Genomic DNA, 20,977 nt, shown 5'->3' with positions numbered 1-20,977 from the left:
TGTAATGAATGTGACCACACTGAGAGTAAGTCAAAAGTGAAGTTTATTCACCAAGTATAGCATTGCAATAATAACAAGAATAATAATAATAATAATTTTTATTTTTTCCCCCAGTATTGCCCATAACTTATTACTTTGTCCTCTGGTAAATATTTACTACTGAAAAATTGTATTAAAAAAAGAAAAATCTAAAAATCAAAGACATAAATAAAAGTTCCCCATTTTTTTAAAACAACAAATAACAAAAACCATGATGAGCAAGTAATTTGAAACCCATTTTCAGTGAAACTTCGAAACAGTATAAGTTTGCACAATATTATATGTTGGGCAACATTATAACTTAAATTGTACAGTAGCTCTCAAAAAAACTAAATTGCTAATACAATATCGTGACATCCACAACATAAGCTATAGACAACTGGAAGTGCATTCTCTTTTTGGTCTGATAGGATTCATATTACTACAATCACAACAATCTCACATGGCTGCATCTACTGGACAGCAGATGTGAAGGAAAGGAACATGTAAACCTATTGCAGACAGGAATGAATAAGGTAAGGTTTTTTTTTTTTAGGTTTTACAATACACCCATCGACAACTGGTCCCAAACTACATGACTGTGCCCTGACGTGTAATTAGGGTGAAGGTCACGGGTTATTACAAATCCACTTCTTTTAACTAAAAGCCTAAAATAGTGTGATGATAACCTGTAGTAATGTTACTTTTGTTCATGTAAGTGCCTAAATAAATATCTAATTTATTCATTCTGTTATAGGATTGTTCTCTACTGTAAGATTGTAGCATTTGACGATGTTAATTGTGGTGTGATATTTAGTTTTTTTTTTTCACAGCAGAATTGACAGTGCTTGGGTACTGAAAGAATTCGTAAGAAAAAAAAGAAAAAGTAAGGTTTTTAAAAACAAGAGCAGCTAAAAATATTTCAGGGAGGATAATCAGGGAGGATAATGTAAAAATGAAACATCATAATAAAAAAGCACATCTAATAACATGTTTTCAGTTTTGGATATCTATTCAAAGCCCCAGTGTTTTTTGATATTAAAACCTGAAAAGCTAACTGAATCTTTCGACTTGTGTGTAGTTACAGTGCAACTAAAACCAATGGTCACGGAGGGGAACACAGCAAATCACCTTCTCAAAAAGGCTGTTTCTCCCCAAAAAAACAACCTGCTCAAGTTATTCTCCACCCCTCAAGAGGTTTAGTCATGCTAGATTTAAGAAAATAAGTCTAGGTCTTTTTGGATATTTTCATAACTATTTTATAGAATTTGTTAAGCCTTATTTATTATATTAATAAATGTATAATCTCTCTCTATATGTGATCTATTGTATAATATCTATGTGCAATAATACATGATGATATGTACACACACATGAGTTCATTAAGTGCTCACACAAACACACTGAGTAATGGGAAAGGGAACATGGCTATTTTAAGCAGTAACAGTAGGACTTACAGACATGCTTCTGTTTTATATTCACTGTTCTGTAATGCTTTGAGTTTAGGACCCCCGTTAAAAATTAAGCTCACATTTAAATGTTAACCATGAGTATTATGGCATCTCAAAAACCTAAAGCCACCACCATGAGTTGTTGATTTTGCAAATCTGTACAATGATGTCACTCTGCTGCAGCCCCCTTCCTGTAGTGCTATACATTCACTTACCATGTGCTTGAATCTTTTATTTTGCATGGTTGTTGATTGGAAGACCCGCCCCCTTGTGGTCATTTTGCTCCTTCATTTGGTGAGTTTTTAATGGGTTAAAAGTGAGAGTTTGGTTTGCAGCAGGCGTCACTCTCTCTCACTGAACGGGAGCTCCTGTGGTGGGTTGGGAGTGTGCTCGTGCAGTCACACTCATGGGTGAATGCTAACAGAGTTCAACAGGACACCAGCTGGAGACGTCTGTCATTGGGCTTCCTCCACAGCAGGGGGCAGCATGCCATTCTCTCGTAAGTGATTGCGCAGCGTATTGAAGATGCCGAGTTGCTGCTCTGGTTGCAGGACAAGCAACTGCTGTAAAACCTTACTGGGGTTTGGCCCCCTGGGGAAAAGAAAAAAAAAAACACGGAGTGTCATGTCACACGTCTGGCATTACAGAAAGTGTTGATATTGAAATGAAAATGCTATATAATAGTTCTTTTTGCAATGTATCAGAAGTGAAAATATATGTTTTGTAACTTAAACCTTTTATGCTTTTTAAAAAAAATATTATATATATGTGACCTGCTCCAACATTTCCTCATTCCACAGTGCAACAATAAACCCAACATTGGGCACAATAAGAAATAGAAGATAATAACAATATACAGTAAACTATCAAAAAATATGATGTTAACAGAGAAATAGATAAATATATATATACTTTGTGTGTGTGTGTGTGTATATACATGTATAAAAATAGAATAAAAATAGAATAAGACAGAAAAAAGTTTTTGTTTACATAATATGTGTATGTACTGTGTATATTTATTATGTATATATATAAATACACACATGTATGTACATATTTTTAAGAATATGTTATGTTTATATATTAAATATATTTATATATGATATCATTTATATGAATAGAAATATATACATGTAAATATTTTCAAAATATATGCTGTATGCATATATTATGTAAACAAAAACTTTTATTTTGGATGCGATTAATCACGATTAATCGTTTGACAGCACTACTAATAATACAATGTAACTGCCAATCTAAAGCACCGCCAAGACATGATAATGTCAACGCTGGTTTAAACTTGTCTTTTTAAATGTAATAATTGACATATTAACGCTTTTAAAATGTTACATTTGTGGGTCAAAGTGACTAAATTAATGGAGCATTTAGATAATTTAGAAGAAGATGCACAAGTCTCAGGAGATTTCTTTGATTTGAATTGTGTCGCTTGTGTAACCTAAATGTGACCCTGGACCACAAAACCAGTCTTAAGTCGCTGGAGTATATTTGTAGCAATTGCCAAAAATACACTGTATGGGTCAAAATTATAGATTTTTCTTTTATGCCAAAAATCATTAGGATATTAACTAAACATCATGTTCCATGAAGATATTTAGTAAATTTCATACTGTAACTATATTAAAACTAAATTTTTGATTAGTAATATGCATTGCTAAGAACTTCATTTGGACAACTTTAAAGGTGATTTTCTCAGTATTTTGATTTTTTTTGCGCCTTCAGATTCCAGATTTTCAAATCCCTATCCCTTATTTATTCAGCTTTCAGATGATGTATACATCTCAGTTTTGAAAAATTGACCCTTATGACTGGTTTTGTTGTCCATGGGTCACAAATTAGGAAGGGTCAGACTATCGGTCATAGTTTGACTTAAACCATGTTGAAGTTAATTATAAAGTTACAGCCCACTGATGAGTAAATCTAATTTATTTAATGGTCAAAGCCAATGTTTACACACATTTCACACTTAGTCTGTTAATTTTGGATCCTGTGTCTAATTCTAATTTAAATTATTATTATTATTATTTTTTGTAGAGACTATTTTGTCGATTTTGATTGGTAATATTCTTTCGAAAGGATGAAGTGTAACCAAATAAGTTGAGAGATCACCTGACTTCCTCACCTGATAAAACTTGCTATGTAAACATGAACAAACGTTGCCATCAGATACTGACAGTCAAAACGATCCATTATTCCACCATGACCAGGAATGGTGTCTGCAAAGTCCTACAAAATAAAAATAAAAATTTAAAATCAAAAGCTGACAGTGTACCGGTCACTCAGAGTAGGTAAAGACCAAAAGATACACATTCAAGAGTTTATGTGAGACTTCTGCTGAAAGTGAACCAACTTTAATCTTGAAAGCTCGTTTGAAGCCACTGGCAAAGAATCCACCAAATGGTCCGATCAGAGAGGCGAACGTAGAGAGCGCAATACTGTGGATCTGAAATGGGTAAAGGTTCACCGTTTTCTGCAGACACAAGAGACATGTAGACATACTTATTAGCTAATACTACATAAAGAAACATTATTGTTACAAAAAAGGATTCAGGAATAAAACAACCCTCTCAATTATTATATATTTAGCAGAGTTTTATTAGGCCACAGTTTCTTAGGTTACAGCGTGTAGTTTTGGCCAATCCTGTACTCACCCATCTAACTGCATTCTGCACCACTGCAGGAAGCGTGTATTCCTGAATCATGAACAGATTTGAGGGCTCACACTCCACTGCAAAGCGGTTTGTCTCACTGTTGTATTCTACTGGACAAACAAAGTACTGGTACTGGGATAGCAGGTACGCAAACTGGAATAGGAGAGAGACATTAAGGTTTTAGTTGTCACACAATACCATGAGGGTTATGGGGTAATATAACAGTTGTTGGTGTTGCTTGAAAGTAGGGTGAGCATCCAAGGATTTCTAAATTGTTTTGACATTGTTTTCATACTTGCTGAAGGTAATGGCTGAAAAGTAGTTTGACCAGTAGTGTGCAGGCATTGTACAAAATCAACCAATCGAGGTGAATGACGAAGTGGGATTGCCAGACAACGGTCAAAGCAATGCAAGTACATGTACATATAATGTATGAAGACTGTGTAGAGGATGCCAAAAGCCACACATTTTAGGCAATTTAGAAATCCTGAAAAAAAAGGATCCTTGAAGGTCTAATATTGACTTACAAAGAAACTCAAGACGACTGTTGCAAAGAATCCCCCAATGAATCCTTCCCAGGTCTTCTTTGGGGAGAGCTGGAAGAGAGAGCAAAAAGGGTTTGAGATAAGATAATTTTTATCCACAATGCATTCAGTTATGGAAATGTCCTTATTAGTTCAGAAAATGAAGAGACAGAGAATGTTTAGCAGAAATGTTTAGAGCTGTGAGGAAACATCTACCATGCAAATATCACAGGTTCACCTTAATCAGTGGAGTTCTTCCAAAAAAGAAGCCAAATATGTAGGCCATGATGTCATTACAGATCACAATAGAGATGGGAACGATAAACCTAGAGAACAAATTATAGTTTTATTTTACAAACACATACTGTAGGAGAGAAGAAAGTTCCAGTTAGAATCATTTACATTAGTGAATTATTTTAGAGAATTAGAAAGTACATTTTGATAAATTTAATTAAAAACTGAGTGTTTCTGCTCTGCCTTGAGCAGCAAGTTATCATGTGGAACATCAGGAAACAGAGGAATGCAGCTGGAGAAACTCAAGTAGGAGTGAGGTGAAACTCAGACAGGTCTGTCAGGTCAGGTGGGCTTACCAGATCATTCCCTCAAACAGGTTCTGAATAACCAGATGTGACTGAGTCACCACAATCAACAAGGTCACATGGGTCCAAGCAAACTGGAATGGCAAGCACAAACAAATATTCACACACACACACACACACACACACAATGGCCATCCACACAGACACACACAAACACAGAGTGAACCGTTGAACTCACTCCAACAATGATAATGCAAAGCGAGTTCACAGTGTGATTTATTTTTGTTGAAATAATTAATTTTTTTTTCTCAAATGTTAATTCAGAAGTCTGTACTAAGACTATACAATTAAACACAAATAGACATAAACATTCTACATTTTTTGACTACTAAATGCTCAAGCAAACTTGGCTGCTACAAAACGTATTTGGCTGCTGAATGTTTCATTTGCCAGTTTTTAAGTTCATGTGGAATGGGTGTGACCACACTCGCAAAGGAAATGACATTTTGCTGACATCAATGGTTGAAGTGAAGTAAGTCACAGTTCGAGGCTATTATTAGAGATTCTGAACCACTGTAGCTGGACTCAGCCCAACAGCTCAACACTTTGGTTAATAAATAACCAAAAATCGACATCAAAACTAAGTTTGCATGTTTTGAAGGAAATATCAATGCTAGCAAGGCAACAGCTTGAATTTAGGTTTTGGGGTTTTGCCAATAAATAGCAGCATCAGAGCCACCATTGCTATGTCATGACACTAATTGTGGGCATCATCATTTCCATTGCATTCTGAATGCTGAAAATTCTAAAATGAGTACTTTTCTTCACCAAAGGTGCATTAAATTGATTAAAAGTGACAGCAATTATGTTACAAATAATATCTATTTCAAATTTATATTTATACAGTTCTTTTGAAAAAAGAACCCTATCAAATGTATCTCTGTTTCAACAAAAATATTAAGCAGTTTTGGCTGTTTTCATCAACAGCTGCTGAAAGCCCAACTTTGCCATTACAGGAATCAATTACATTTGAAATATATAAAAATAGAAAACAGTTTTTTAAAATTGTAATCATATTTGACAATTTAACTGTTTTTACTGTATATCTGATCAAATTAATGCAGCTTTGGTAAATGCACACGAGACTTTCAAAAACGTTGAAAAATTGCACTGACCTTTAATGTGTGAACGTTGTGTATATTTTTTTTTTTTAAAAAGGACACTTAATACTAAAATGATCTACATAGCAAAATCTGAATGAAGTCTGTATGCTAAAGGAAATGAAACCCGCATTTCAGCACTAGACCAAAATAAAAGCAATAAAAGTGTTGCCTTGCATACACTGTTAATATATGACATGCAATGACTCATATAAACATTATTTGCAATACTTTCAGAATGGCCAGTGTATCTAAATGTGAACTCATTATACAGAAATATAACATTAAATGTGATATTATGACATGGGACTACCGAGTATCCAAAGGCCCAACACATGATATGCTCATGACTGTGAATGAAATGGACAGTTTAGTTCTGGCTGGCATGTAAATGACTGATACACACCATATAAAACTGCAGGCGGTAATGTTTCTTCACTAAACTCAGTACAAACATGCAGAAACCTGTAAAAAGCAAATAACATGCGGTTAATTTCCTACAATACAGAACAAATTATAAACCTTATCACTGTTTACTGTATCATCCTGATTTCCATTTAAAGACATGTACAGTATTTGAAAGACAGCACACAAGCATTAGTTCATCAATTTTTGTTTTGGAAAGCTACCATATCACTGTTATGACAGCAGCACAGACAGTTATTTTGTTTTTGTGCATTCTAGAAAGAAAATTCTATAACAAACACACTGGGTTATGTCTTATACTTTAATTTCTGATTTATATATTCTCTATGATGATGACCATTAAGCTTTGCTGGAGAGAGAGCAAAGTTTAGTGAGAAGAAATGACTGGGGAGAGAGACCTACAACAGCTGCCAGCATGCTGTGCATTTATGGCCATAACAGAGGCAGAGGTACATGAACACACATCTACTGTACATCCAGCAGCATCTCTGTCATGGCCCTGAGCTGGTCCAAACTCATGAGGTTTTTATACAAATTTGTGAAGTTCATGCAGTTCATGATGCTGTCATTAAAGCAAAAGGGCTACACAAATATTAAAACATTATGAAATTTATCTTTATTTGTTTATTCAACTTTTCACATTTTTAAAACTCAGGGTTGTTCTATATGTATGCTACCATTCAAAAGTTTGGGGTCGGTAAGATTTTTGAATGTTTTTGAAAGAATTGCCTTATGATCACCAAGGCTGCATTTCTTAAATTAAAAATACAGTAGATCAGCAATATTGTGGAATATTATTAAAATGAATACTGCCGAAATATATTTTAATTGAAAATAGCTAAGCTGTTTACTCCAGTCTTCAGTGTCACATGATTCTTCAGAAATCATTCTAACATGCCGATTTGGTGCTCGAGAAATATTTCTCATTATTATCACAGTTAAACACAGTTTGGTCAAGGTATGTGTGCATGCTAAATAAAAAACCTTTGAGCGGTAGCATAGCTGCAGGTGAATAGCTTGTTGGCACAGAGCAAAAGCATATTTATATAATTAAAGCATAAAAGCATATGTCAAAGTGACCAAGCATACAATCAACTTGAAAACCATTCAGTATATATAATTTATAAACAATACATAAACTATGCTATAAAGCTAAGTGTGCACTGTGGGCTTTTGACCTAGAGTCCTAAAAGTTTCAGTGGAGTGTTTAATGCGAGTTACACTCACCTGCTAAATACACTGCAAAAGAAATAAACCGATGATAACGCACAAGGAACTGCAAAGGTTCCTCCCTTTGGACGAGTGCACCGAAATAATCAGCCACTGTCTCGCCATAAAAGAAGTAGTTCACACAGATCAAGAAGTACCTGAAATACAAGGTGCATTTGTGTCAAGATCTGATGATTTAAGGGAAAGAAATGTATTTGATGGAAACTTTTTCATCTTGTTTTGTTCGGACAAAGCCTGCAGGTGGGGTGTACTTTATGCTAGTTTCCAACATTGAAGTGCACTTTGCTCAAGTTCAGTAAATCACTACTTTATCTATGACAAAAGGTAACCGGTAAAACGTGAGAGAGTGGGTGTGTGTTTGTTTGCATGTGAAGTGCATGAATCAGAGAGTAGGGGGAAGGGTGGAGAGATAAGGGATGAAAAGAAAGCTTTAAATGGTACCTAGACAGCATTTCACTTACCAACTAAGAGTCCTAAACCATGGTAGATCATAGGAATGGTAAACTCTGTAGCCAATGGTTATAATTTCATGAAAACACTTGATCTGAATACTCATAACCTATAAAAAAAGATTATAAAAAAGTACAATGTTGTAAGAGCTGACACATTCAAAAAGCACTTTTGTAACATCTAGTTAAAACACTTTAGGGGTTTTAGTGGTATTCTATATTATGTCAAATCAGGTAGGGTTATAAATCAGCTAAATGACAGTATGTGGCCCGAAGGGTTTGTAGGAGGACAGATGAAATGTTTTGTAAATGCGCTCTATAGTAACCACAAACTTTGGCTAGCCAGGGGTCAGTGTGTTTGTCTTGTTAATTGTGTCTGCGTGGTACATATACTGTTTGTACTCACACTTACCACAAATATAAGCATAATAGGGCCCAAATAGATGATAAGAAAGAAGCCAGTGATCATTGTCAATGACAATATGCCTCTTATCCACCAGTTCTTCCACCTGTTGAGGTCAAAATAAAAATAAAAATAATAATAAAAATCAATTTGAATGCAGACAAACTAGATTGCAAGAAATCTGTCCAGACCTGTCCTGTCCATGAAAATACATTTATGCTGTAAGTACTGGCAAATCCCCACTGTTAAGAGTATAGATGACATTTTCCCTTTTTGTTTAATTGGAAATGTACTAAAAGCCTGTGAAAGAGGTGGAAATGTTTAACTGATGACCCAGTGATTTCTTAACTGAATGAAATAGCTTGAGCGGAATGATCTACTGTATAACAAAACAATGATAATAATTTTAGTTCGATTTAAGCTTCAGTGTTGAACATTCAAGATGTATTTATGATATTCTGTGCTTTGTAAGAAAAAAACTTATGGGATAGATTTATGCCAATGGTGCCATAAATGTAATAAACGGGGTTCCGTGATAGATGTGAATTCTAAGTTTTCTGGCCCACAGTGTAATAAACTGTTTGCAGGGGCCACAACTCATACAAGCCACTGAAAAGAATGGGAGGGAATTTGTCAATGGAGAGAAAGAGAAAGGGGAGGGAGAGTGGGGGGGGAAAAGTGCAGCATCATCACAAAATGTGGTGGGTAGCCAGGCGCCGGCATTCAGGCATGTCTTTGGACCAGCGCCTCTGCAGTCTTTTAAAGAGGCTGCAGCAAATCCCACCAACAGAACAGCAAAACTGACAAGGATTAGGATTGTTCCTGATAAAGATCCCGTTTAATCTCTTTGAGGGCCCATTTCCCTTTTGACCAACCCCTTACCTCATCTGCATATCAAATATCACTAGAGTCTATCTTATTGATCAGAATTAAAAGTGAATAGCTGAGCAATACACTTGGCTGTAAGGTTATGTGTCAGCTTTCAAAGATTTTCCAGATCAATTTTTATAAGGCACTGATTTTACTAAAAAATCCTTCATCTTTGGAAAGGGCTGTTTTTAGAGAATATTAGTGAACAGGTTTCCTATTTTCCCAGCAAAAACTGGTTCAACCTGTTTGTGATACATCAGAGACTCATAGTTGCCCATGTGGGGCCTAAACCTCTGTACAGGTCCATAATGCCGATGTTGATTGTTTAGGGAGTTGTTCATGAGCTCAGTATCATTGGGTACCTAGATGACAATCCCTCCAGGGCTTTGTTGAGACACTGTGGAGTGTTATCTGTGGAAGGTGGCACGTCTGGTGTGTCCGCTTTGGAGTCGCCCTCTATTTCTCCTTCCCCCTCACAGAGAAAAGCGAGCTTGTCATCTCCATCTGCCTCCTGCAGAGTGTAAACACATGGTGAGGAAAAAATATATATATATAATTAATGCACTGATTTCAAGGCAGATAATTATATACACTTAACAACACAGGCATAAACACAAACAATTTTATATATTGCATTTTATGACACAAAATGTTTGGATTACTGCAGAAAATAAGCTCTGTGACCAACAAAAGTTTCTTATACGTTTTGTTAGTCGTCTTATACATTTGATTATCTTCACAAATGAACATAGCTTTTAGGAATTTTAAAGCCTAAATACAATCACCAGAAGCAAAGGGATTATGGAACTAGAAGTGATATATGTGATATATCAGTGATATGGTTCTTGTCTAGAAAAATACATCATCCCTGCAGCACTCTGCATGTTGCAGCTCCCCTTCACAGCAATATGAGTGAACTTTCTTGAGTCTTTTTTAAGGAATATTACACAACAACTACACACCAAGAAACACTTCCAAAAACAATAAATTAGGTGAGAGAACCACCAGACACTTGGATGGAGACTCAAAACAAAACTAACAATTCACAATGTCATAATGCAGTAGTCTTTTGCAATCACCCTAAAATGCAGCCCTTCATGGAAATCACAGATTTACCAGTCAAAGTAACAGAGAGCGACGGGTGGATAGATAGAATATTAGCCGGCATGATTTATGCAAATGCTAGACAAATGCCTCTGAGGAAAATCAATCAGGCTTGAGGACATGGCACCCGAGTAGGTGCAGTACAGTAGACTGAAGATACCTGTCTGCTGGACGCAAGGTGAAAAGAGGCTGCTTTCTCATCTTTCACTGTTGTCTTGGCTAGCACAAATACGGCCGGTAACAGCAGCAGAGGAAACTAATGGATGGTTGCTGGGTGCATGTACTAAAAGAGTTGAACAAATATGTCATCATAACAGCTTGTGGTTATGATTTAATAAATAACTCAACATGTTCACAAGGGCAGAGTTACTTACTGAAATGTATCATGTCACATGAAAACGCTCTAACAGAATTTCAAGCACCAGTTCTACAGCATTAGTCAAGAGAAGAAAAATTTGCATGTACTGTACTGGATAGGTATCCAAATTAATTGATTTAGCATTGAATCAAGATCAAAACTAAATCAAGAGCTTGTGAATCAGAATCAAATCTATAAGTGAAATCTGTGTCAATACCCATCCCAAAATATCACTGACAAAAAAATAACAGTAAAACATTACAACAAAACAAGGATTGGTCATTGATAGTTTGTAAGCCTCTACATGTGGTTTCAGCAGCAGCCCACATCCTGGAAAGCCTGATGTGTAATTGTCTCATAATCTGCAATAAATATTCAATCTGGATTTAAATGCTGTGCCGGCAGTCTACCACTGCGATCACAGAGCAGTTCACAAAGTAGCTGATCTGCCTTTCAGACCGAAAAACAAAATATTGCAAGCTAAAGAAAAAAATCCCAACTGCAGCCTGTTTGACAGCACCTAAATGTGTAAAAGGCCACAGCAAACAAGCTACACACTGATAAATTAATATGTACTACTGCGTAGACGTAATGCGTCTCTACGGCCAACAAACTTTCTAAATAAATAACATTACCAGTACTTCTATAACAAAGGTTATTTCACATATTCCATGCCCTGTAAGTTGTTTTGGCTTGAACTGTCTGTCACATGCATAAATATGAATTTCGGAAACCAACTTTAAAGGTCACATAAAAGACACACTAGTGCTGTCCAGACTAAGTCGGTGGTTCATGGCCAGAATAAGCTCTGAATGTGCTACAGACTGTATGCCAGGCAAAAGTCTGGCCCTGTGAGACTATGCTGGCTTAGTTATTCATAGATTTTGTGTATTTTGTGTTGTTTCTTTCAAACCCCTTACTGACAACCAAATTTGGCAATGTATGAGCAAGATGAACATTGTACGGTTTCCAAAATTAGACAGTGAACCAAAGCCTTTGGACCATGTATATAAGCGGCTGTGCTGAGGAAGTAATTTGGAGCAAGTGTCGAGCAGGGAGGTCACTCATATCTGAAACAAGGCTCAGATTAAGACCGGTAAAAGAAACCCTCTGCTAACTTTTTAATGAGGACACACTCAAACCAACTCAAGTACATTTATGGAAATGTACAGATCTGAGCCACACTCATTCCAGCTATCAGCTACATCAGTGTAATTTGTGCAATATGACAATAAATGGTTATTTTCGAAAAGGAAACAGAAGGCAACAAACAAACTGCAACATTATCCCCTTCATACTCTGCCAGGACAATAGACAGATGAGAAGAGAGAGTTTCCTAACGCTACAGATGAGTAGACCTATTATTAGCCTGAGGGTTTCACTAAATGGTAGCCTAGTAGCATTCTGCAGTCCACTCAAGAAAAAGACTCAGTATTTATGAATGTGCGCTGATATATTTCCACTATTTAAATGACACTCAACAGTCAATAGGAAACTATAGCTCTTTAAATCTAACAGTATATCACCCAGTTCAAACAGGCTATTTTACTTTCACACAGTTTTATTTTGTTCCCTGATGCACACTGCACACTTACAATGTTGGTCAAGGTGTCTTCCATCAGTTTTACATTATTTTTTGTAAGTACCCAATTTTATTTTATTGTTTCAACTGTTTGACATGAAAAAAATATGCATGATTTTATAATAATAATGATAATAATAACTTCTTATTATAATGTTTAATATATTAATATTAAATTAATAATATAGATCCATAACACGCCCTTTAGAAGAGAGAGAAACTGCTGTGTTTGTGTCTTTGAGAGCTGTGTGCTGCACACATGTATCCTACTGCCTATAAGAGTCCTGGAAGTGAAGGGATAAGCCTAGCCTGCTGATTAGCTGCTCCATAAATGAGACTACACTAATCCCTGAGAGAGAAAGAGGGAAAAGCCCCAGTCCAGCTTCATCCCAAAAGGCCTAGCGCACACCAAAACACAAACACACAAAGGCATAAGGACCACAGCCAGCAGTCACTGCATCTCTCTTTCAGTTTCTACCTGCAGAGCCGGTATCTGTAACAGGACGTGCAGAGATCATATAACCAATGAACAGTGGAAATGTCAAAAAACCTGACAAATCATCACTTCAGCAGCCTATTAAATCCTCTCTAAAGTGCTTCAAGGGTGAAAATAAAGTGTCAGTAAAGGACCATATCCTCTGTGGACTTTTTCCTGGGGATGACAGCTTGGCCCAGTTTTCACTGTCGCATTAAATTCTTTACAGCAGTGGCAAAAAAAAGGGCTGATGAGGAATTTGTACTGTTGCAGCAAATACCAAAATGGACACACTCATGGCTGATGTGAAAAGTGAATGGAGAAGAGTGAATGCGGCAGAATTCCTTACTGTATTCTGTGCTAAATAGTCCACTGTTGCATTATGGGAGGAAAACACTCACCAGTTGCTCACCAGTGTTCTGCAGGATACAACACATAAAATGTCCCCATTACCAGAGAAATTACCCTGAAAGATGTGTCCTGAGAAATGACTATGGCCCATGTGTTAGCCAATCAAATCAATCTCTGAGTTTTAGTGGGACTACCAATTTTGTTCAACCGTGGAAGTTGGGGTAGTGTTTGGAAAACATGTTTGGAAAAGTATATACATAAGTATATATATATCAGTGACTCAAATTAACTGAAAAAAAAGCAACACTGCCAGGCCTAAACCTAATTGTGTAATTATAAATCACAGAAATTGTGTGATTGTAATATGTGCTGAGTAACCAGCATTCAATGGTAAATTGCAGAAGTAGGGCATGACCAGGGGAAGAGAGTGAATCCATCGCTGAGGCCAGGCTGCAGGACGTGCTGCGCAGAGGTTATGATGGTCCACTGAACTCCAAAGACTGCTGAGGTGTACACTGAGCACAGAACCATGCAAAAGCCCAGAGAGACTGTGGCTAATGATGCTTCTCTCAATGAGAGGAAAAGAAAAGATATTAACTGAAAACCATGAGACTGAGCTCTGTAGATAACCTCAATCATCAGTGAGAGTGCAGGGCTGTAAGTACTGCTCGTTATTATGAGTGTTGGAGAGACTGACCTTGAGAGAACTGGCTGAGGGGCTCTAGATGGACAGTCAAAGCTCTGCCCGTGAGACATCAGCATTAGTCTTATAAGGTCAGCGGTCTCCAGGACAAAAACACAATCTTCTATCAGAGGCTTAGTGCTTCTTTGACTAAATTTGCCACATTTATTTCCATTAAAAGGATAAACCTGATGCCCTTGCAGAATTATCTGTGAATAAACACAAGTATTTCTGCATAATCAACACTGAATTTGCTTGAGTCGGCAGTCTTGGTCATATAATTTTATGAGTTTCTGGAATATTACTGAATATTATTTTTAAGTAAAATAATAATTGTATTTTTTTTAAATGTCATTAAATATTTTATTATTTACAAGTTTATTATATTGTTTAATTATTCATATTATCATATTTTAATTATTCATAATATTCATATTTATTTTTAAAAATATTAAACTTAACTTTCTTTTAAAAATATGCAATTACTATTTTACTTAATCATGCCACCAATTTGGTATATGTCAAGTTTTGGGTTTAAGACCCAAGATGCTCAAATGCCGGTCCCCTAGTTTCCCTCACTTACTTGTAGGGAACTTTTCCAGGGGAAACACCATATGACAGCTCTATGATCCTCATAACACAGTTCAACAGTGCAAAGACAAGACAGCCTTGATTAACAGATCTCCGTCAAAAGCCTTGTCTGTGACTAAAACATTTGTAATTACTGAGTCATAAGCTCAAATGATATATTTTCAGTAGGCCAGCTGTGTTACTCCCCTCTTGACTTTTCCACACTGTGGCCAAGCGATTTGTTGTCACATGCGATCTACGCCCAGCTATCAACAAAACGACATAATTTCCAGGAAAGAGGGAATGGCTCTATTCAATCAGACACAGATATACTGTATACGGGATTTGTGAACAGATTCTGTTAGATGTTAGACATTCTAAAACCAAAGCACATGTGTCTAGACTCTAGAGTACTCATAAAAACAAAAGAACTGATTACAGATAGCAAAATGCTGACAATGAACATTTTCACAATTTAAACTAAAGCACCTTCCTTCCATCATTTCTTCCTGATTGACTAATGACTAATAATAAACTTCACTGACACAGAGCTGACCCAAAACTTATCTTTCAGCTCTTAAATAAATATTTCCTAATATAACATTCTAAAACTGAATAGATTTTTCTGCACAAGATGTGCGTAATGAGTTTACTATCCTACAAAAACACTTTGAAGCTCTAGTCATGTCACAATGTACTGTAACAAGTTCAGTGGCACACAATATGTTAAACAATAAATTAATACTATTTGAAATTGTTGCCATAATAAAATGCTTACAGCAGGACAATGTTAAATTTCTCTGATTTATAACGCAATGCTGAAAGAGCAATAATTCACCCCAAATGAGCAATAATTCACCCCAAAATAAAAATATCATAACTCTAATCTTCTTCCACAAAAAGAAATGTTGATGATAGTCACTATTCACTTTCAATGTACAGAAAGAACCAACGAAAAATGAATGGAGGCCGAGACTGTCATTCTACCAACTTTTGTGCTCCACAGCAGAAAATCATACTCGTGTGGAACAACATGACGGCAGTTTTCATTTTTGGGTGAAAATTTCCTTAAATACTTGGTTTCTGAACTCTAATTGAAATGACATAAAACAGCTTTGTATGACACACATCACCTGACTCTGACAGCTGGGTGTGTCTCAAACCATAATAACCTGCCTACCTAGACAGTATTCAAGTAGTCAGTAGTACAAAATACTACGCGTCTACCAAAAATGCTGTCTAGGTAGGCAGCTCAATATGGTTTGCGACACGGCCACTGACACTGTGGCTTTGCAGTGTGTTTGGCTCACCAACTTCATGAGGCAATCAACACTTTAAAGATGAAATGTTTTAAAGGGACAGTCCCCGAACGCAAAAGTCGCCATATAAAACCCTAAAATCGCCTTAAACAAGCTGTTTTTGTGAAATATCTTTTCAGGTTGAAGCGGTCTGACTGGTTGCTCGCTAGCTGCTTAGCTAGAAGGTCATTCGCAGTCGACTGAGAGCAATAAAGCCTATTGAATGAGCGTGTGCTCTGTATACATTACCTTGTCACTGTTGTTTTCAGTGCTGTCAGGGTCTCCTCCTCCTCCTCGCCGTCTCAGCTCCGTCATTTTTGGCTTGCTTCAGTCTAAATAATACATAGATATCGTCGGAGTTCCACGCTAAAATAAAGCAGAGAGAGGTGCTCGGTAATCCGGTTAATTCAACCTACTGCGACCATTAAAGTGTCTCCCGAGGCAGGTGGAGGGACAGACAGCCTGCGTGTATTTGTTTACGGCCGCAGATCTGCTGCTGTTTTGTTAGTTAAGTGAGAGACCAACCTCTCTCTCTCTCTCTCTAGCTCTCTCACTCATCCAGTGATTCAACATAAAGAGGAGACACTGCTCCACTCTGCGGCTGAAGCTCAGCGCACTTTACTCCACGACAGTCCAAATGTGAGGGTTTCTTCTTGTCCAGTCATCATGTTGATCATGAAAAGTTTATTATTATATTATGAAGTCACATCCAACCGTTTTTAGGTGCGGAAAGACATTGTCCCGGTAGCTTACACACAGTAAGCTATTAAACGGATGTTCCTTTGAAGGGATAAGTTCAGCAAAATTAAAATTTCCGTCATTACCTACTCACCCTCACGTCATTCCATAGATGAATAACCTTTTTTCTGACAACCAAATTTTCATTTCTGTGTATATCTGCCTAGTGTGTAATAAGAATAATACAGAATAATAGGCCTATATGCTAAAGCAGTGGCAGAAGATAATGTGTCTCTAGAGAATAATTTTACTTAGGTTAGTAATTATTATGTTATTATTATTATTAACACTAATTGGAATACATTGTTTCATCATGATGCTTTATTATATTCCAGTTCATATTTACATTAATCATTTTTAGTGCTGTCAATTGATTAATGGCGATTAATGGCATCCAAAATAAAAGTTTTTGTTTACATAATTTACGCGTGTGTACTGCATATATTTACTGCATATATATATATATATAAATACAGACACATGCATATATATATTTCAGAAAAAATATGTTAGGTTTATATATTAAATATATTTATATACAATATAAATTATATGAATACAAATATATACATGCAAATATTTTCAATGTATATACTGTGTGTGTATTTATATATACATAATAAATATACACAGTACACACAAATATATTATGTAAACAAAAACTTTTAATTTGGATGCCATTAATCGCGATTAATCGTTTGACAGCACTAATCATTTTGTCATTTCTTTGTCCAAAGCATGTTTGTTAACTTTATATTAAATAAAGGATATAAATAGCTAGCAAAAAAATGTGGGGTTTTGGCATGTCACGCAGATTGCAACACTGTCTGTAACTTGCTTTCTCAAGACGGCGAGTGGTTTACTGGACACCATGCATGTTGCAAGAAGTCTGAAGGATTCATGTTCCACTAGAAAGGATCAATTCTCAGACAAATGAGCATTCAGCAGTGTTCCTAGAAACCAGTCATCAAACACCTCAGGGCTTTCATCAGAGACTTAATGCTGGGCTTTGTTGTAGCTATTCTTAAGTGATCAGGACAAACATGTTAGGACAAACACGATGCATTTAACTGCTTTGATGCAGTTCAGTACATTTCAAAAGTATGAAATCATATGCATCCTGTAGTTTTATATATTTTCCAAAGATCTCATATTTTAGCCAAATTCCTAGACTTCTAGATTATATATGTTTGCACTACATTGCAATAAATGATATAAAGAACTTGTCTGAGGACAATGGTGGTGGTAAACAGCAAGTATTTAATTGAAATTAAATTAAAAAGTATGAGTACCATATCTATTGCGTCATAATAACAGGTACAGTATAGGGGTTATTTATGGGGGAGGGGTTCATGTAATTGTTTTTGAACACAAATATACAATGAACATTCAGCTTCCACAGTTTTGCACACTAGATACTGTAGTAATGCAGTCTATCACAAGACCACCAAACAGGGACAATCCATGTGTATTTCATCAGTTCTGGGATCAGTCCTCAACATCCATACATTAGAGTACAAAAAATCAACCAAAGAGTCGTGGGACACTCTGTATATCCACCTAAAGCTGTACACAAAACCTTCAGGATCGACTCGTTAGATAATGCCATAAAAATGAGCCAAAGACAGAGAAAACATAATGCCAAAACATGTACAATACACTGACACAGAACGTCAGCTGTGTTAGACATGCAACAAGTAACCAAACTTGCTGAAAAATCATAAAAAAGAAAACAAAATAATTGCATAAATACTTTGTACAGTTCATCTTACTGTAAAGAAATGCACCCTTTCAAAATAATACCCCACAACATAAAAATGCATCTGATAAAACAGTGATTACTCCATTTCTTTGTGTTTTCTACATGTCAAGGTGCAAAAATAATTTCAGATTGATATAGCCATTTGATCTTTGAGCTGCTTGTCGACAGCAAAATCCCAACAGCTTGATGATGTTATGATTGCACACTGAATTACAGTACATTAATAGAGAATAATTCAACTATAAGGAGTGCATATTAGGCTGTACGGAAATCATACAACAGTGAATAAAACAACTGCAATGGTAAAAAATGTTTCATCTTTTTAAAGTTGCAAGTGTCAGACCATTTAAAGAAAGAAAAAGAAATTCTCTCTATTAATCAAAGCAGCACTTTTGAGAGGGTATTGCCCACAGTATCAAAAAGAAAAAGAAAAAAACTTTTCTCTTTCATAGTTTTGTCTAAGGTAAGGAGAAACTAGGCTTCCAGTCCATTAAAATTTTCAATCCCTTTTTCTTTACACATGATAACATTCAAGCTACAGTCTTTCGTGAAATGTGTGTGGAGTGAAAACATCAGTAACTATTGCTTTCCTAATCTACAGACATTTACACTGGTGCAACATCGCAAACGGTTAAAATAGTGATTTTTTTTTAAGAATAAGAATAAATGCACGTTTTTACTAAAAACAAAACCATAATTTTTAAGCTAGTGTCAGAGAGTAACATTTAAGTCATCTAATTCATATTAGTTAATAACAGCTGAAGAATTAGTCAGAGAAGTCCCACACTAATGCAAAATTTACAGATGTGAAACATCCAATATGAAATAAGCAGGAACTCTGACACTTCAGAAGCATGTTTGATATTACAGTCTTTCAACTGGTTAGAAACATTTCTGTCTTCTGTCGCATAACAAATGTGCTGGAATCATTTAAAGGTTGAATGAATCCTGTCATTAAAAAAAAAATTCATCTAAATTCAACATTTACATACTTTCATTGACCAACACAACTGTTAAAATAAGATAATAGTTGCATATCAAGGCAGGTTGGCAACAAATTTTAAATGGAAAAAGTTGTCTATGGCAACTGGCTGATACTGTGGGCAACACAACAGAACTTATAAAATAAACATAATTAAGCATTTGCATAACTAGACAAGCTAGTAATGTCAACCCACAAACATTTATCAACATTCATAGTCCCTAATATTATTCCTGCTGGGAGGCTGTGACTTGTGACATCGACTACACACACACTCGCAGTTTTGTTCTTTTAAAGCCAAGAGTGATTTTTAACATACTGTAATACTATATTACAAGCAATGTATTGTGTTTGGATTTCTTCTTTTATCTCTTAATAATGACTTTTCGTTTTACTGTTTCTAGTTAAAAATGCCATTGTAAGTATTTACAATATACACAAGTGTCATCTCGTTTCATCAGGAAGCGTTTTATACGCATTGCTTTTTCTAATATCTAAACATAATGCCGACTTTGTGGATGATACCAATGAGATGACGGAGCATACTGCAAAAGAAAATGCATGAATGGAAAAGTAAACTAACAATAGTCTCTTTTGAATGGTCAGACTTCTGCAATGTATGAAATTATGAGCATTAATAAAGCCATTCTGGAGATTTTGACCAATGAGATTTTGCACGGGGAGCAGTGAAAGGTTTTTTTTTTTTTTGAGGGAAGTTGTGATTTTGGGCTTTGGGCTTTGGGCATGTGATGCGGGGTGAACTAGTTTTTCGGGCTTTCTTCAGAGCCCCGCTCATGCTGCAGGTTGTAGTAACAGTTCTGACACACACGCACAGGAGAAGAGATTTTCAGCCGCTTGATCTCTGACTGGAAGCGACTACACCTGCGGGAACACACAACAAATTTTAAAAACCTTTCAAGAGATTTTAAAGATAAAACAGCACAACGATAAACACAAAAAAACAACAACAAAAGTTGTAATGGTCTTTATCCAATTAGTTCAGAAATAAAACCACAAACATAAAAAAGTAATTTAAAGATTATGCAACAGAGAAAAAAAAACTGCAAAACAAATAAATGCAGTGATCTTTTATCAATTGTTTTGGGAAAAAAACAAAATAAAAACAAGCATATAAAAAACAGAAAACACAAAAACAGAAAACAAAAAACAATAAAACAAAAGAAAACTAAAAACCAAAACAGTACAAAAAAAGAAAAGAAACAACGAACAAACAAAAAATAGTTGCAGACATTTTCCAATTGGTATTAAAATAAAAAAATAAAAACAAATAACACTTAAAAGGTATTTAGTTCACATATTATAAATATTATTGCAA

The 20,977-nt window shown here is 35.7% G+C and overlaps 2 protein-coding genes across 7 annotated transcripts in view; both read right to left on the bottom strand.

Annotated features, from left to right (window-relative positions):
• Nucleotides 1–26: 26 nt before the first annotated feature.
• Nucleotides 27–16,721, bottom strand: LOC109090769 (phosphatidate cytidylyltransferase 2-like). Its single transcript, XM_042724536.1, has 13 exons — nucleotides 16,409–16,721; nucleotides 10,102–10,250; nucleotides 8,879–8,975; nucleotides 8,479–8,576; nucleotides 8,015–8,154; nucleotides 6,768–6,826; nucleotides 5,253–5,335; nucleotides 4,901–4,988; nucleotides 4,666–4,734; nucleotides 4,139–4,291; nucleotides 3,838–3,957; nucleotides 3,610–3,713; nucleotides 27–2,060 (listed from the first exon to the last, which is right to left on the bottom strand). Exons 1-13 carry the CDS (start codon nucleotides 16,472–16,474, stop codon nucleotides 1,925–1,927), a joined length of 1,362 nt encoding a protein of 453 aa, XP_042580470.1. The 5' UTR covers nucleotides 16,475–16,721; the 3' UTR covers nucleotides 27–1,924.
• A 1,416-nt stretch (nucleotides 16,722–18,137) lies between these two features.
• wdfy3 (WD repeat and FYVE domain containing 3) overlaps nucleotides 18,138–20,977 on the bottom strand; it is a 72,218-nt gene continuing 69,378 nt past the window's right edge. For all 6 annotated transcript variants that reach the window (XM_042724531.1, XM_042724528.1, XM_042724532.1 and 3 more), the window contains one exon: nucleotides 18,138–20,523. In XM_042724531.1, the coding sequence (XP_042580465.1) occupies nucleotides 20,403–20,523 (121 nt within the window). In that variant the 3' untranslated portion in view covers nucleotides 18,138–20,402. The remainder of the gene's footprint in view (nucleotides 20,524–20,977) is intronic.

The sequence above is a fragment of the Cyprinus carpio genome, chromosome B5 (genome assembly GCF_018340385.1).
Source record: "Cyprinus carpio isolate SPL01 chromosome B5, ASM1834038v1, whole genome shotgun sequence".
NCBI classification, from domain to species: domain Eukaryota; kingdom Metazoa; phylum Chordata; class Actinopteri; order Cypriniformes; family Cyprinidae; genus Cyprinus; species Cyprinus carpio.
Note: the sequence above shows the minus strand (reverse complement) of the source record. Positions and strands in the feature narration are given on the sequence as shown.

What these genes read in the sequence shown, in the direction of transcription:
- LOC109090769 (XM_042724536.1), bottom strand. Translation starts at nt 16,474, where the DNA reads ATGACGGAGCTGAGACGGCGAGGAGGAGGAGGAGACCCTGACAGCACT. An exon ending in CAGTCGTCTTGAGTTTCTTT is followed by an intron (nt 4,292 to 4,665) that starts GTAAGTCAATAT and finishes CTCCTATTCCAG; the next exon opens with TTTGCGTACCTGCTATCCCA. An exon ending in TACATAGCAAGTTTTATCAG is followed by an intron (nt 2,061 to 3,609) that starts GTGAGGAAGTCA and finishes TCTTTTCCCCAG; the next exon opens with GGGGCCAAACCCCAGTAAGG.